The 21,405-nt window shown below is 43.8% G+C and overlaps 1 protein-coding gene across 1 annotated transcript in view; it reads right to left on the bottom strand.

The window, feature by feature from the left end:
* Positions 1 to 37: 37 nt before the first annotated feature.
* LOC118803927 (NACHT, LRR and PYD domains-containing protein 3-like) overlaps positions 38 to 21,405 on the bottom strand; it is a gene marked incomplete at its 5' end in the record, with an annotated part of 36,240 nt that continues 14,872 nt past the window's right edge. The window contains 4 exons of the mRNA XM_036564476.1: positions 38 to 212; positions 1,262 to 1,435; positions 1,605 to 1,778; positions 2,745 to 2,918. Coding sequence (XP_036420369.1) covers positions 38 to 212; positions 1,262 to 1,435; positions 1,605 to 1,778; positions 2,745 to 2,918 — 697 coding nt within the window. The remainder of the gene's footprint in view (positions 213 to 1,261; positions 1,436 to 1,604; positions 1,779 to 2,744; positions 2,919 to 21,405) is intronic.

The raw sequence follows: 21,405 nt of genomic DNA, 5'->3' as shown, positions 1-21,405 counted from the left end.
TAGTAATATTTATACAGTAAGACAGTAAGTCAGTAACTCACTGTAGTTTCTCCAGTTTACAGTGTGGATCCTTCAGTAGATCAGAGAGCAGCTTCACTCCTGACTCTCCTGGTTTATTCCAGCTCAGGTTGAGCTCTCTCAGGTGACATGAGGATTTTAAAACTTTAGCCAGAGCAAACCAGCCTTCACCTGTAATACTGCAGTTATGCAGCCTGCAAAGAGAAGCAGGAAAACTCACCACACTTACAGCTCAACATAAACTCTCTCTCTCTCTCACACACCCCCCACTTTATACATTTAATGTATATTTTTCTCTCTCTGTAACACACATACATGTTGGTTGACTGGTGTATCTGTGAGTAGTTGTGTGTGAGTGTGTGCCTGTGTTATACACACTTTAGTCAGTAACCGTAGTTTCTTCAGTTTACAGTGTGGTCTAATTTGGCTGAGAATTAAGAAGCTACATTAGCTTCCAACTTGACCATCAAACAACACAACTTGCTCACAGGATGATGTAAGTGTGCTTTTGATATCATTAATTTTAGTTAATGATTGTTAAGTAGCAGCAGTCAGTTGGTACTAGTTAGGCAGTGACCTTTATTTAATAACAATTTTTTTCAGTAATGCACCATGCTATCAGAATCATATCAGCACTGGCTGAGAATTGGATTAAAAATGTCAGCATTAGACCAATTAGATATAACACTGTCAAACGGATATGTGATGTAGTTATTGTACTTTTAAAAAGCAGAATTTTTGGGATGTTTTGCTACTGATGTTTGGCTGTTTACATTTTGTTAATCTTATTTTATTTGTAACCGTACAGAAATAAATGTTACGTTTCTCTGCAACACTAACTTCTTTAGAGTCAGAAACCTCTCAGTTTGTAACAAGCCGACTGAAGTGATGAGTGGAAATATCTTTCACACCCACTCTGTCTGAACAGTAAACAGCAGAGATAGAGACTGTAGGTGTGTGTGTTCTGTCTTCTGTTTGGGGTTTTGCTTGTGTATTGCTGAAATAATAATTTGACCTCAGGTTTTAGAAAGCCGCTTTATAAATGAAACATTGCACTATTATTACTATTATTATTAAAATTACTATTATTAACATGTCCTAATTTCTACGTTTTATAAAATCTCAGAAAAAAGTTTAATGTCAGTCACTGTGTAATGTTAAAACTATATACCTGTGTATATTTCTGTGTGTGTGTGTGTGTGTCTTTGTGTGTGTGTGTAGAGACAGTAAGTCAGTAACTTACTCTAGTTTCTCCAGTTTACAGTGTGGATCCTCCAGTAGATCAGAGAGCAGCTTAAATCCTGATTCTCCTGGTTTATTGTGGTTCAGGTTCAGCTCTCTCAGGTGAGATGGGTTTGATTTTAGAGCTTTAGCCAGAGTAGCACAGCATTCTTCTGTAATCCTGCAGCTAGACAGCCTGCAGAGAGAAGAACTCACACTTACAGATCAACACACACACACACACACTCAAATACACAAATAAAGTGTGTATCTGTATTAGTATGTGTGTGTGTGCGTATGTGTGTGCGTATGTGTGTGTGTGTGTGTGTGTGTGTGTGTGTAGAGACAATAAGTCAGTAACTCACTGTAGTTTCTCCAGTTTACAGTGTGGATCCTCCAGTAGATCAGAGAGCTTCTTCACTCCTGACTCTCCTGGTTTATTGTAGTGCAGGTTCAGCTCTCTCAGGTGAGATGGGTTTGATTTTAGAGCTTTAAACAGAGCAACACATCCTTTTTCTGTAATACTACAGTCCCACAGTCTGCAGAGAGAAAAACTCCTCAGATTTCCGGATAAACACACATTCTCTCACACAAACACACACACAATCACACATAGTGTATGCTCCTCTCTCAGCATAAAAGAATTATCACCATTTCCGCTGCAAAACAATACAAGTTTGCAGTCAAATATGGCATTGATTAAATATCCATTTAATATCTATTTTTACATATGCTTTTGTATATAGGGATTTATGCTTTAGGATATGGAAATGGGCTTTAGGATGCTAAGATATGCTAAGAATAAACAATTCTCTGGTGGACTTTCCACCAGTTCTACTGTCCTCTAGTTCGTTATCAGTAGTCAGTTTAAACTACAGGATCACTGTCAACTGTATATTTTAGTTGGCGGATTATTCTGGAGTAGTTTAATATTGCTGCTTTCAGAACAAAAACCTCCTATCTCCATTTTGTTGTTTTGGACAGAATTTGACAGATTTTGTTGTTTTTACAGAATTTGAAAATGAGAGCTGCCTTTTACAATGTTCTGAAGTTTCATGATAAGCCGACCAAAAATTTTTTTCCAAAATTACTGTAAAAATCTAGTACAGTTGACTAGCATTCAAAAGAAAGAATGTCTTTGCCTTCTCCTGTAAAGTTATCAGATTCATGATAATAGGTTTTGTTGTGACAGTGAGGATTTGTAAGATATTTAATTTCTAACACAGTCATTAGGAATCAGATTAATTTCCGAATTAGTTTTTCTGCACCTTGATTTGCCCACACATCCTTACTATCTCTCTCTCTCTCACACACACACACACACACACACACACACACACACACACACACACATATTTTGTTTGATAGAAAGTAACACTGGAACTGTAAAACTGTGTGAGTATCTGTAGTTGTATGTGTGTGTTTGTGTGTATTTGTGAGTGTGTGTCTGTGTGTGTGTGTGTGTGTGTGTGTGTGTGTGTAGAGACAATAAGTCAGTAACTCACTCTAGTTTCTCCAGTTTACAGTGTGGATCCTCCAGTAGATCAGAGAGCTCCTTCACTCCTGACTCTCCTGGTTTATTGGAGCTCAGGTTCAGCTCTCTCAGGTGAGATGGGTTTGATTTTAGAGCTTTAACCAGAGCAGCACAGCCTTCCGCTGTAATACTGCAATGATTCAGCCTGCAGAGAGAAGAAAAATTCTTCACATTACTGATCACATCACAAACACAAACTACTGAACACACACACAATGCTGTTCACAGACACACAAAAAAACACACTACTGATCACAGAGACACACATCTGATCACATCATAGACACACTCTACTGATCACATCACACAAGCACTCTATTGAACACACCAAACACTGATCACATCACCCACACACTCTACTGATCACATCACACACTCTCTACTGATCACATCACACACACACACTCTACTGATCACATCACACACACACTCTACTGATCACATCACACACTAATCACATCACCCACACACATTCTACTGATCACATCACACACACACTACTGATCACATCACACACACACTCTACTGATCACATCACACACTAATCACATCACCCACACACACTCTAATGATCACATCACACACACACTACTGATCACATCAACGACACACTCTACTGATAACATAAAACACACACACTCTACTGATCACATCACACACTGATCACATCACCCACACACACTCTACTGATCACATCACACACATACTCTACTGATCACATCACACACACACTCTACTGATCACATCACACACTGATGACATCACCCACACACACTCTACTGATCACATCACACACACACAATCTACTGATCACATCACACACACACTCTACTGATCACATCACACACTGATGACATCACCCACACAGACTCTACTGATCACATCACACACACACTCTACTGATCACATCACACACTGATGACATCACCCACACAGACTCCACTGATCACATCACCCACACACACTCTACTAATCACAAGACTCACACACACTCTACTGATCACACCACCCACACGCTCTACCGATCACACCGCCCACACACTCTAATGATCACACCACACACACACTCTACTGATCACATCACACCCACTCACACTACTGATCACATCACCGACACACACACACTCTACTGATCACATCACACACACACTCTACTGATCACATCACACACTGATCACATCACCCACACACACTCTACTGATCACAACACACACACACTACTGATCACATCACACACACACTCTACTGATGACAACACACACACACACACACACACACTCTACTGATCACATCACCCACACACACTCTTCTGATCACATCATACACACTCTACTGATCACATCATATACAAACACTACTGATCACATCACACAAACACTCTACTGATCACATCACAAACAAACACTACTGATCACATCACACACAAACTCTACTGATCACATCACACAAACACTACTGACCACATCACACACACAATCTACTGATCACATCAAACACACACTCTACTGATCACATCACACACAGTCTACTGATCACATCAGACCCACTCACACTACTGATCACATCACCGACACGCACACACTCTACTGATGACATCACCCACACACTCTACTGATGACATCACGCACACACTCTACTGATTACATCACACACACAATCTACTGATCACATCACACACAAGCTCTACTGATCACATCACACAAACACACTATACTGGTCAGATCGCCCACACACTCTACTGATCACCTCACCCACACACACTCTACTGATCACATCACACAAAAACGCTCTACTGATCACATCACACACACACTCTACTGATCACATCACACAAAAACGCTCTACTGATCACATCACACACACACACTCTACTGATCACATCACACAAAAACGCTCTACTGATCACATCACACAAAAACGCTCTACTGATCACATGACTCACACACACTACTGATCACACCACCCACACACTCTACTGATCACATCACACACACACTCTACTGATCACATCACACAAAAACGCTCTACTGATCACCTCACCCACACACTCTACTGATCACATCACACAAAAACGCTCTACTGATCACATCACACAAAAACGCTCTACTGATCACATGACTCACACACACTACTGATCACACCACCCACACACTCTACTGATCACATCACACAAAAACGCTCTACTGATCACATCACACAAAAACGCTCTACTGATCACATCACCCACACGCTCGACTGATCGCACCGCCCACACACTCTAATGATCACACCACACACACACTCTACTGATCACATCACCCACACACACTCTTCTGATCACATCACAAACACACTCTACAGAAGACATCGCCCACACACTCTCTACTGATCACATCACCCACACACTCTCTACTGATCACATCACGCACTGATCACATCACCCACACACACTCTACTGAGCACATCACACACACACACTCTTCTGATCACATGACTCACACACACTCTACTAATCACATCACCCTCACACACTCTAATGATCACACCACACACACACACTACTGATCACATCACCCACACACACTCTTCTGATCACATCACACACTCTACTGATCACATCATACACACAAACACTCTACTGATCACATCACACACACTCTACTGATCACACCAACCACACACACTACTGATCACACCATCAACACACACTCTACTGATCACATTACACACACACTACTGATCACATCACACACACACACTACTGATCACATCACACACACACACTCTACTGATCACATCACACACACACACTACTGATCACATCACACACATGCTTTACTGATCACACACACACTCACACACGCTCTACTGATCACACACAATCTACTGATCACATAACACACACACAACACTCCACTCATCACATCACACCCACAGTCTACTGATCCCATCACACCCACAGTCTACTGATCACATCACACACACACTCTACTGATCACATCACACACACACACACTACTGATCACATCAGACACACACTACTGATCACACCACCAACACACACTACTGATCACATCACACACACTCTACCGATCCCATCACACACACATACTACTAATCACGTCATACACACACTCTACTGATCAAATCATACACACACACACACTCTTCTGATCACATCACACACACGCTCTACTGATTACATCACACACACAATCTACTGATCACATCACACACAAGCTCTACTGATCACATCACACAAACACACTATACTGGTCAGATCGCCCACACACTCTACTGATCACCTCACCCACACACACTCTACTGATCACGTCACACAAAAACGCTCTACTGATCACATCACACACACACTCTACTGATCACATCACACAAAAACGCTCTACTGATCACATCACACACACACTCTACTGATCACCTCACCCACACACACTCTACTGATCACATCACACACACACACTCTACTGATCACATCACACAAAAACGCTCTACTGATCACATCACACACACACACTCTACAGAAGACATCGCCCACACACTCTCTACTGATCACATCACCCACACAGTCTACTGATCACATCACACACACACTCTACAGAAGACATCGCCCACACACTCTCTACTGATCACATCACCCACACAGTCTACTGATCACATCACAAACACGCTCTACTGATCACATCACACACACTACTGATGACATCACCCACACACTCTACTGATCACATCAAACACAAACACTCTACTGATCACATCACACACACAAACACTCTATAGAACACATCGCCCACACACTCTCTACTGATCACATCACCCACACACACTCTACTGATCACATCACACACACTCTACTGATCACATCACCCACACACACTCTACTGATCACATCACAAACACACTCTACAGAAGACATCGCCCACACACTCTCTACTGATCACATCACCCACACACTCTCTACTGATCACATCACGCACTGATCACATCACCCACAAACACTCTACTGAGCACATCACACACACACACTCTTCTGATCACATCACCCACACACACTCTACTGATCACATCACAAACACACTCTACAGAAGACATCGCCCACACACTCTCTACTGATCACATCACCCACACACTCTCTACTGATCACATCACGCACTGATCACATCACCCACACACACTCTTCTGATCACATCACACACACTCTACTGATCACATCACACACACACTACTGATCACATCACACACACACTACTGATCACACCACCCACACACTACTGATCACACCACCAACACACACTCTACTGATCACATCACCCACACACTACTGATCACATTATACACAGACACACAGTACTCATCACATCACACACACACTACTGATCACACCAACCACACACACTACTGATCACACCATCAACACACACTCTACTGATCCCATTACACACACACACACTCTACTGATCACATCACACACACACACGCTCTACTGATCACACACACTCTACTGATCACATCACACACACACACGCTCTACTGATCACACACACACTCTACTGATCACATCATACACACTCTACTGATCACACACACACTCTACTGATCACATCATACACACTCTACTGATCACATCACACACACACACTACTGATCACATTACACACGCTCTACTGATCACACACACACTCTACTGATCACATCATACACACTCTACTGATCACATCACACACACACACTCTACTGATCACATCACACACACACACTACTGATCACACCAACCACACACACTACTGAGCACATCACACACACACTACTGATCACATCACACACACTCTACCGATCACACACACACAAACTCTACCAATCACATTACACACACACTCTGCTAATCACGTCATACACACACACACTCCACTAATCACATCACACACATGCTCTACTGATCACATCACACACACCACTCATCACACCTCCCACACACACTACTGATCACACACACACGCTACTGATCACATCACACACATACCACTTATCACACCACCCACATACACTCTCCTAATCACATCACACACACACTATCACATACACTCTCCTAATCACATCACACACACACTATCACATACACTCTACTGATCACATCACACACACACTACTGATCACACCACCCACACACTCTTCTGATCACATCACAAACACACTACTGATCACACCACCCACACACACTCTACTGATCACATCACACACACTACTGATCACACCACCCACACACACTCTACTGATCACACACACACACACTCTACTGATCACATCACAAACACACTACTGATTACACCACAAACACACTACTGATTACACCACCCACACACACGCTACTGATCACATCATACACACTCTACTGATCACATCACACACACACTCTACTGATCACATTACACACACTGTACTGATCACATCACACACACACTACTGATCACACCAACCACACACACTACTGATCACACACACACACACACTCTACTGATCACATTACATACACACTAATGATCACATCACACACACTACTGATCACACACACTCTACTGATCACACCACCCACATACACTCTACTGATCACATCACACACACACTACTGATCACACCACCCACACACACTCTACTGATCACATCACACACACTACTGATCACACACACTCTACTGATCACATCACACACACACTCTACTGATCACATCACACACACACACTACTGATCACACCACCCACACACACTCTACTGATCACATCACAAACACACTACTGATTACACCACCCACACACACACTACTGATCACATCACACAAAAACGCTCTACTGATCACGACTCACACACACTACTGATCACACCACCCACACACACTCTACTGATCACCTCACCCACACACACTCTACTGATCACCTCACCCACACACACTCTACTGATCACATAACACCTACAAACACTATTAATTATATCACCGACACACACACACACACTACTGATGACATCACCCACACACTCTACTGATCACATCAAACACAAACACTCTACTGATCACATAACACACCGATCACATCACCCACACACAGACTACTGATCACATCACACACACTCTACTGATCACACCACCCACACACACTCTTCTGATCACATCACACACGCACACTCTACTAATCACATCACCCACACACACTCTTCTCGTCACATCACACACACTCTACTGATCACATCACACACACTACTGATGACATCACCCACACACTCTACTGATCACATCAAACACAAACACTCTACTGATCACATCACACACACTCTACTGATCACATCACCCACACACACTCTACTGATCACATCACACACACACTCTACAGAAGACATCGCCCACACACTCTCTACTGATCACATCACCCACACACTCTCTACTGATCACATCACGCACTGATCACATCACCCACACACACACTACTGATCACATCATACACACAAACACTCTACTGATCACATCACACACACACTACTGATCACATCACACACACACTACTGATCACACCACCCACACACTACTGATCACACCACCAACACACACTCTACTGATCACATCACCCACACACTACTGATCACATTATACACAGACACACAGTACTCATCACATCACACACACACTACTGATCACACCAACCACACACACTACTGATCACACCATCAACACACACTCTACTGATCACATTACACACACACTACTGATCACATCACACACACACACTACTGATCACATCACACACATGCTTTACTGATCACACACACACTCACACACGCTCTACTGATCACACACAATCTACTGATCACATAACACACACACAACTCTACTCATCACATCACCCACACACTCTACTGATCACATCACACACACACTCTACTGATCACATCACACACACACACACACTCTTCTGATCACATCACACACACACAAGCTCTACTGATCACACATGCACTCACACACGCTCTACTGATCACACACACACTCTACTGATCACATCACACACACATACACACTCAACCAATCACACATGCACTCACACACACTCTACCGATCACATCACACACACACTCTACTGATTACATCACACACATGCTCTACTGATTACATCACACACACACACACACACAAACACACTACTGTTCACATCACACACACATACTACTAATTATGTCATACACACACTCTACTGATCAAATCATACACACACACACACTCTTCTGATCACACATGCACTCACACACGCTCTACTGATCACACACACTCTACTGATCACATCACACACACTCTACTGATCACATCACACACACACACACTCTACTGATCACATCACACACACACACTACTGATCACACCAACCACACACACTACTGAGCACATCACACACACACTACTGATCACATCACACACACTCTACCGATCACACACACACAAACTCTACCAATCACATTACACACACACTCCACTAATCACATCACACACATGCTCTACTGATCACATCACACACACCACTCATCACACCTCCCACACACACTCTACTGATCACACACACACGCTACTGATCACATCACACACATACCACTTATCACACCACCCACATACACTCTCCTAATCACATCACACACACACTATCACATACACTCTACTGATCACATCACACACACACTACTGATCACACCACAGAGAGCACGTCACTGCGAGCGACAGAGAGCACGTCACTGCGAGCGACAGAGAGCAGCACACCTTAGAACTTTAGATCGAGCAGCGTCCAAACTTTACTTGAAAACTTTACTTGAAAATTAGTTGAAAATTCTGCAGTTAGCAGGCCGCTAACCCCCTCACGCCTCTCCCTCTTATTTTGTCTTCTCCCTCTCTTTTTCTCTATCTATCTCTCAGTTATTCCCTCAGCCCATGCACCATGGCGTCCGCCCAGAAACGCGCCCTCCAGACTCTGAGCGTAGAGTTGGCCCGGCTGGACCGACAGATCACCGTCCTACTGAAGAAGCAGGACGAGCTCCTTCGGCAGAAGTCGATGGTCGAAGCCACCCGGGAAGTTTCCCCCTCGGTGGTGGCGCCAGCGTTGTCTTTCCGCACGCCGGGAGACACCGTTCTCACGCCAGCCCCGCATGGTCCCTGGGAACGCCAGCGCCGCAGAGGGCCCTGCAGACCCTCACCGCCGCCCCAGCCGATCTTCACCTCCGGCAACCGTTTCGCCGTCCTTTGTTCACCGCCTACGCCCTCACCTACGTCCCGGGCCTCCTCGCCGCCGCCCGCCCCAGCGCCCCGGACCTCGTCACCCGCCCCGGCGCCCCGGCGCTCTACACAGGACTCTGTTTACGTTATTGGTAGTTCTATTGTCCGCCACGTTCAAGTAAAGGTTAAAAACACCCATGCCACTGTTTCTTGTTTTCCAGGTGCTCGTGTCTTAGACATAGCCAGGCGCCTCCCCTCGGCTCTCAGACGAAACGCCTTCGGGACCGTGGTGATCCATGTCGGGACCAACGACATCCTCGACCGGCAAAGTGAGGTCCTGAAGGAGCACTACCAGACGCTGCTGGACGCCAGGATCGTCATCTCCGGACCGCTACCCACCTACAGGAGGGGATCCGAGCGGTTCAGCAGGCTCTTCGCGCTGCAGTCCTGGCTCCGCGGCTGGTGTGCCCTCAACGGCTTGACCTACGTGGACAACTGGGCCTCGTTTTGGGAACAGCCAGCGCTCTTCCGGAGGGACGGCCTCCACCCCAGTCGCCTGGGATCCATAGTTCTCTCACGGAACATCGAGAGGGCCATCCGCTGACTCCAGAGCGAAGGCCACGTAAGTAGCGGCAAAGATAGAAACGCCACAGCTCATTATGATAGTGCTACTGCTGAAGATTATGCGATTGCTAGCTTTTATACTGTAAATAGGGTAACAAATGCTCATTCTATAAATATAAATGCTCATAGGTTTCTCCCAGTAGAGACTGTGTCTGTTCCCCGAATAAAACAAAGCATCAAAAAGCCTCGAAAAGTTTGCTTCAGTAACTTGATTAATATCAGACCAGTTATACCAGTTTGCAGTGACAGCACCTTTGGTCTAAAACTAGGACTGCTTAATATAAGATCCCTTACTCCTAAAGCTGTCGTTGTTAATGAAATTATTACCGATCACAGCTTTGATGCTCTGTGCCTCACAGAAACGTGGATTAGACCCGATGAATACTTTAGTCTAAACGAAGCCACACCCCCAGGCTACAGCTATGCACATAGCCCTCGTTTAAGCGGCCGAGGTGGAGGTATAGCAACCATCCATACTAAAGCTTTAGGCGTGAGGCAGAAAGTAGGCTATACATTCTCTTCTTTTGAAGTTCTTTTTCTTAATATAAGTGATCAAGGAACAAATAAAAATTCCTTTACACTAATTACAGTCTACAGGCCGCCAGGGCCGAATTCTCAGTTCTTACAGGAATTCTCTGAGTTTCTATCAAGTCTAATAACGCTTTCAAATAAAATAATAGTTGTCGGAGATTTTAATATCCATTTAGACAATCCCCAAGATGCACTAAGCAAGGCATTTATATCTATTATAGACTCCATAGGTTTCACCCAAATCATAAAGGGGCCCACACACTACCACAACCACACTCTAGACTTAATACTGACTTTTGGTGTAAATATAGATAACTTAGCCATTCTCCCCCAGAGCACAGCAGTCTCAGATCATTACTTAATCTCTTACGAAATTCACTTTAGTGGTAATGTGCGTTCATCACCATGTTATTGTGTCAAGCGGACAATAACTCCCTCCACAGCTGGTGGCTTTATTAGAAACCTTCCTAAATTATCAGCCGCTCTCAGCTGTCCATCTAATCCTACTGAGCTAGATGCTATGACCAAGCTCTTAGAGAATAGCTTTCGATCTACTCTAGATAGTGTGGCCCCATTAAAAAGTAAAATAGTAAGGCAGAAAAAACTCGCCCCCTGGTATAATGACAACACTCGGGCTTTAAAACAGAACGCCAGACAACTTGAGCGTAAATGGCGCCTGACTAAGCTAGAAGTGTTCCAGTCCGCCTGGAAGGAGAGCCTTACAGACTATAGACAAGCACTTGCTACAGCACGCTCAGCTTATCTCTCCTCTCTCATAGAAAACAATAAGAATAATCCTAGATTACTTTTCAGCACAATCTCTAAACTAACAGAGCACAAAACAGTTAGTGAACCCCAGATGCCATCAGCCTATAGCAGCAACGATTTTATGAATTTCTTTAGTGATAAAATTGAAAAAATTAGGCAGAAAATTCAGAATACGCAAACTCTAGAAACCTGCTTCCCCATAATGCCAGCCTCAACCTTGAAAATATTATAATTCCTGCAGAGAGGCTGGAATCGTTTACCTTACTCCAAGAAAATGAACTATTTAAAATAGTCTCTTCCGCGAAATCATCTACCTGTATGTTAGATCCGATTCCTACAGGTTTACTCAAGGAAATTCTGCCAGAAATAACCAAGCCTATTCTGTCAATAATAAACTCTTCTCTTAGCCTTGGGTACATCCCAAAATCTCTTAGACTAGCAGTAATTAGACCGCTGATTAAGAAAGCTAACCTCGATCCATGCGAACTTTCAAATTATAGACCCATCTCGAATCTCTCCTTTATATCTAAGATCTTGGAAAAAGTTGTAGCAAAACAGTTAAGCTCCTTTTTACATAGGAATCAAATACATGAAAAATTCCAATATGGTTTTAGGCCACATCATAGTACAGAAACAGCACTAGTAAAAATTGTAAATGATCTATTATTATTTTCTGACCAAGATCATGTGTCCTTGTTAGTCCTCCTCGATCTTAGTGCGGCATTTGACACAATAGACCACACTATCTTACTAGACAGACTAGAAAACCTTGTAGGGGTAACAGGAACAGCTCTTTCCTGGTTCCGGTCCTACCTCACTGATCGGTATCAGTTTGTTAATATAAACGGTGAATCATCTGTTCTCACAAAAGTAAAATATGGTGTTCCACAAGGCTCTGTTTTAGGACCTGTATTATTCACTTTATATATGCTACCACTGGGCACCATTATCAGTAGACACGGCATAAACTTCCACTGCTATGCCGATGATACTCAGTTATATTTAGCAAGCGACCCAGATGATAGAATTAAACTTAGCAAGATTGAAGACTGTATACAAGACATAAAGGACTGGATGTCGAGTAACTTTCTCCTTCTAAACTCAGATAAAACAGAGGTTCTGCTTCTTGGTCCAAAAGCAGCCAGAAACAAACTGTCTAATTTAACACTTAAACTTAAAAATTCCTCAGTTGCATCAAGCTCATATGTAAAAAGCCTTGGTGTCATTATAGACCCTGATCTGTCCTTCGACACACATATAACTAATATTACTAGAACAGCCTTCCTGCATCTTCGCAATATTGCTAAATTGAGAAATGCATTCTCTCTACAGGAAGCAGAAAAGTTAGTTCATGCATTTATTACTTCAAGGCTAGATTACTGTAATGCCCTGCTGGCTGGATGTCCCAGCAAAAGCATTAACAAGCTTCAGCCAGTCCAGAACGCTGCAGCCAGAGTTCTTACTAGAACCAGAAAGTTTGACCATATCAGCCCAGTTTTATCAGCCTTACACTGGTTGCCAGTAAAATTTCGGATTGATTATAAAATTCTCTTGCTGACTTATAAAGCACTAAACGGACTCGCCCCTCAGTACCTGAGTGAACTTCTCTCCCACTATGAACCATCCCGCCTACTTAGATCACAAGGTGCTGGCTTACTATTAGTACCCAGAATTAACAAAGTTACGTCAGGGGGGAGAGCTTTCTCATACAAAGCCCCCCAGCTTTGGAATAGTCTTCCTGTTAATGTTCGGGACTCAGACACAGCCTCAGTCTTTAAGTCTAGGCTAAAAACCTACTTGTATATTCAAGCCTTTGGTAATTAGTTTTCCCTGTTAGTTCTATACCTGCCTGAGTCTCTGCTAACACTGTAATTTGTGATCGGTCACCCATTACAGAACTAACTCTGTGTGTTTTCCTCTCTGTGTGTTTTCCTTTCTTTTCCTCGCCGAGTTGAACAGCTGCCCATCCTGTGCGTCTGATGCTGCTGCCTTTTCTGCCTCGATCGGGTGCCACTGCTCGCCAGCCCTCTGGACCATTTGCAACATCTGCAACATTGAGCCTCCTGCTGTACAACGCCGTGCAAACCTCACCCTCACAACCTGACCCCACTGATACTACTGCTGTTGCTGCATGAACTATTCAAAATTATTCACTTGAACCAATCAATCATTCAAACTAATTCAAATTAATCAATCACCCATTGACTGTGTTTTTCCTCTTTTTCTTTTGCCGAGTTGAACAGCTGCCCATCCTGCTGCTGATGCTGCTGCCTCTGCTGCCTTGATCGGGTGCCACTGCTCACCGTGCAAACCTCACCCTCACAACCTGACCCCACTGATGCTGCTGCTTCTGCTGCATGAACTGAACTATTCAAATTAATTGTTTCCTTCACGTTTTCCCTGTTTTTGTACTATAATACTTTATACTAACAATGTTTACTATCCGGTGTCGACCAGAGGAGGATGGGTTCCCCTTCTGAGTCCTGGTTCCTCTCAAGGTTTCTTCCTGTTTCTCTTAGGGAGTTTTTCCTTGCCACTGTCGCCACTGGCGACGCTCATGGGGGCTCGGACCCGGATTTCTTTTTGTAATGCTCATTTCCTTGTAAAGCTGCTTTGTGACAACACCTGTTGTAAAAAGCGCTATATAAATAAACTTTACTTACTTACTTACTTACTACCACCCACACACTCTACAGATCACATCACAAACACACTACTGATCACACCACCCACACACACTCTACTGATCACATCACACACACTACTGATCACACCACCCACACACACTCTACTGATCACACACACATACACTCTACTGATCACATCACACACACGCTACTGATCACACCACCCACACACACTCTACTGATCACATCACAAACACACTACTGATTACACCACCCACACACACACTACTGATCACATCACACACACACTCTACTGATCAGATCACACACACGCTCTACTGATCACATTACACACACTGTACTGATCACATCACACACACACTACTGATCACACCAACCACACACACTACTGATCACACACACACACACACTCTACTGATCACATTACATACACACTAATGATCACATCACACACACTACTGATCACACACACACTACTGATCACACCACCCACACACACTCTACTGATCACATCACACACACTACTGATCACACACACTCTACTGATCACACACACATACACTCTACTGATCACATCACACACACGCTACTGATCACACCGCCCACACACTCTACTGATCACATCACAAACACACTACTGATCACACCACCCACACACACTCTACTGATCACATCACACACACTACTGATCACACCACCCACACACACTCTACTGATCACACACACATACACTCTACTGATCACATCACACACACGCTACTGATCACACCACCCACACACACTCTACTGATCACATCACAAACACACTACTGATTACACCACCCACACACACACTACTGATCACATCATACACACTCTACTGATCACATCACACACACACTCTACTGATCAGATCACACACACGCTCTACTGATCACATTACACACACTGTACTGATCACATCACACACACACTACTGATCACACCAACCACACACACTACTGATCACACACACACACACACTCTACTGATCACATTACATACACACTAATGATCACATCACACACACTACTGATCACACACACACTACTGATCACACCACCCACACACACTCTACTGATCACATCACACACACTACTGATCACACACACTCTACTGATCACATCACACACACACTACTGATCACACCACCCACACACACTCTACTGATCACATCACACACACACTACTGATCACACACACTCTACTGATCACATCACACACACACTACTGATCACACCACCCACACACACTCTACTGATCACATCACACACACACTACTGATCACACCACCCACACACACTCTACTGATCACATCACACACACACTACTGATCACATCACACAAAAACGCTCTACTGATCACGACTCACACACACTACTGATCACACCACCCACACACACTCTACTGATCACCTCACACACACACTCTACTGATCACCTCACCCACACACACTCTACTGATCACATCACACAAAAACGCTCTACTGATCACATCACACACACACTCTACTGATCACATCACACACACTCTACTGATCACATAACACACTGATCACATCACCCACACACTCTACTGATCACATCACACACACTCTACTGATCACATAACACACTGATCACATCACCCACACACTCTACTGATCACATCACACACACACTCTACTGATCACATCACACACACAGTCTACTGATCACATCACACACTGATCACATCACCCACACACACTCTACTGATCACATCACACACACAGTCTACTGATCACATCACACACTGATCACATCACACACACGCTACTGATCACACCACCCACACACACTCTACTGATCACATCACAAACACACTACTGATTACACCACCCACACACACACTACTGATCACATCATACACACTCTACTGATCACATCACACACACACTCTACTGATCAGATCACACACACGCTCTACTGATCACATTACACACACTGTACTGATCACATCACACACACACTACTGATCACACCAACCACACACACTACTGATCACACACACACACACACTCTACTGATCACATTACATACACACTAATGATCACATCACACACACTACTGATCACACACACACTACTGATCACACCACCCACACACACTCTACTGATCACATCACACACACTACTGATCACACACACTCTACTGATCACATCACACACACACTACTGATCACACCACCCACACACACTCTACTGATCACATCACACACACACACTCTACTGATCACACACACTCTACTGATCACATCACACACACACTACTGATCACACCACCCACACACACACTACTGATCACATCACACAAAAACGCTCTACTGATCACGACTCACACACACTACTGATCACACCACCCACACACACTCTACTGATCACCTCACCCACACACACTCTACTGATCACCTCACCCACACACACTCTACTGATCACATCACACAAAAACGCTCTACTGATCACATCACACACACACTCTACTGATCACATCACACACACTCTACTGATCACATAACACACTGATCACATCACCCACACACTCTACTGATCACATCACACACACACTCTACTGATCACATCACACACACAGTCTACTGATCACATCACACACTGATCACATCACCCACACACACTCTACTGATCACATCACACACACAGTCTACTGATCACATCACACACACAGTCTACTGATCACATCACACGCTGATCACATCACCCACACACACTCTACTGATCACATCACGCACACTCTACTGATCACATCACACACACACTACTGATCACATTACACACACACTACTGATCACATCACACACACTCTACCGATCACATCACACACACACTCTACTAATCACGTCATACACATGCTCTATTGATCACACACACACACTCTACTGATCACTTCACACACACACTACAGATCACATCACACACACACTCTACTGATCACATTACACACACACTACTGATCAAATCACACACAGTCTACCGATCACACACACACACACTCTACTGATAACACACACACACTCTACTGATCACATTACACAAACACAGATGATCACATCACACACACTACTGATCACACACACTCTACTGATCACATCACACACACACTACTGATCAGACCACCCACACACACTCTACTGATCACATCACACACACACTACTGATTACACCACCCACACACTCTTCTGATCACATCACACACACGCTCTACTGATCACACATGCACTCACACACGCTCTACTGATCACATCACACACACTACTGATCACATCACACACTGATCACATCACCCACACACACTCTACTGATCACAACACACGTACACTACTGATCACAACACACACACACTCTACTGATCACACATGCACTCACACACGCTCTACTGATCACACACACACTCTACTGATCACATCACACACACACACGCTCTACTGATCACATCACACACACTACTGATCACATCACACACTGATCACATCACCCACACACACTCTACTGATCACAACACACACACACTACTGATCACAACACACACACACTCTACTGATCACAACACACACCCACACTATACTGATCACACCAAGCACACGCTCTACTGATCGCACCGCCCACACACTCTACTGATCAGACCACACACACACACTCTACTGATCACATCACACACACACACTCTACTGATCACATCACACACACACACTCTACTGATCACATCACACACACACACTCTTCTGATCACATCACACACACAAACTCTTCTGAACACATCACACACTGATCACATCACCCACACACTCTACTGATCACATCACACACACACTCTACTGATCACATCACACACTGATCACATCACCCACACACACTCTACTGATCACATTACACACACACACTCTACTGATCACATCACACACACAGTCTACTGATCACATCACACACTGATCACATCACACACTGATCACATCACACACACTACTGATCACATCACCCACACAGTCTACTGATCACATCACCCACACAGTCTACTGATCACATCACACACACTCTACTAATCACATCATACACACACACTACTGATCACATTACACACACACTACTGATCACATCACACACACTACTGATCACATCACACACACTCTACCGATCACATCACACACACACTCTACTAATCACGTCATACACATGCTCTATTGATCACACACACACACTCTACTGATCACTTCACACACACACTACAGATCACATCACACACACCCTCTACTGATCACATTACACACACACTACTGATCACATCACACACACTACTGATCACACACACACACTCTACTGATCACATTACACACACACTACTGATCACATCACACACACTACTGATCAGATCACACACACTACTGATCACACACACACACACACTCCACTGATCACATTACACACAAACTACTGATCACATCACACACACTACTGATCAAATCACACACAGTCTACTGATCACATCACACACACACACACACACTACTGATCAAATCACACACAGTCTACTGATCACATCACACACACACACACACACTACTGATCAAATCACACACACAGTCTACTGATCACATCACACACACACACACACACTACTGATCAAATCACACACACAGTCTACTGATCACATCACACACACACACACACACACACTACTGATCAAATCACACACACAGTCTACTGATCACATCACACACACACACACACACTACTGATCAAATCACACACACAGTCTACTGATCACATCACACACACACACACACACACTACTGATCAAATCACACACACGGTCTACTGATCACATCACACACACAGTCTACTGATCACTTCACACACACACTCTACTGATCACATCACACACACACACACACCGTAACTGTATCCCTGCCTTTTTCTCTCACTCACTTTGGTTCAGAGACAGCGGTCATGACGTTTCTTTTTTTATGTGGTGACTATTCCATTAAATGGACACTAGATGGCGCCGTTTAATTTTTAGAGAAAAATTTGTTCTTCGACTTTGATATGTTAAGTCTATGTCACATGATATGGGTCAGAGGTCAATATAGGAGTGTCACTATATTCGTGTTAATATACCTTTTTTTGCTATACAATAACAGGATAACAGGAATGGTTTTTATAGTTTTTTTTAAAAGAATCCTAGACATTCCTAAAACTGATAAATACAAACATAAACTCCTCTGTGTAGCTCTCTGAACTGGAAAAAACTGGTTTGGTTAGTCCACTTTGGATGAAGTTGAACTTAGCTTCTTATTCTCCAGCTTCTTACCTGAATTTTCTGTTCACCTTAACTGGTGCAGCAGTTACACTCTGGCACCTGAGAAAATTCAAGCAAGAAGGTGAATAAGAAGCTACCTTCATTTTTGTCTACCTTGGATGGTTGATAAGCTGAGCTGTTTGAAATGGCGAGCAGAGAGAACGAGCTTTAGCTGGAAGAAGGGAAGTGAAATAGCATTAATCTCCTGTTTGGAAACACTTCAGTTTAAAAGTCGAGTACAAGGATGGTGAGTAAAGAGTGACTGACTGAACGGTGAGAGTGCAGTGACACTGTGCGAGTATCAGATAGCCATGCTAAACCTCAGATATGCTAACTCATTTGTGAAGACTTCACTGAATTTCTCATTTATCAGAGTGAGGAGAAAACATGAGTCTCAGCTGCAGCTTCTCCATACAGGATCACAACAACCGGCAAGCGGCGATTCTGAAAGAGCAAAACGAGGAGCTCTACAGGGATCTTTAC

The sequence above is a fragment of the Colossoma macropomum genome, unplaced genomic scaffold, assembly GCF_904425465.1.
Source record: "Colossoma macropomum unplaced genomic scaffold, Colossoma_macropomum, whole genome shotgun sequence".
Taxonomy (NCBI): Eukaryota; Metazoa; Chordata; class Actinopteri; order Characiformes; family Serrasalmidae; genus Colossoma; species Colossoma macropomum.
The sequence above is the reverse complement of the archived record's forward strand: the minus strand, read 5'-3'. Positions and strand labels throughout refer to the sequence as shown.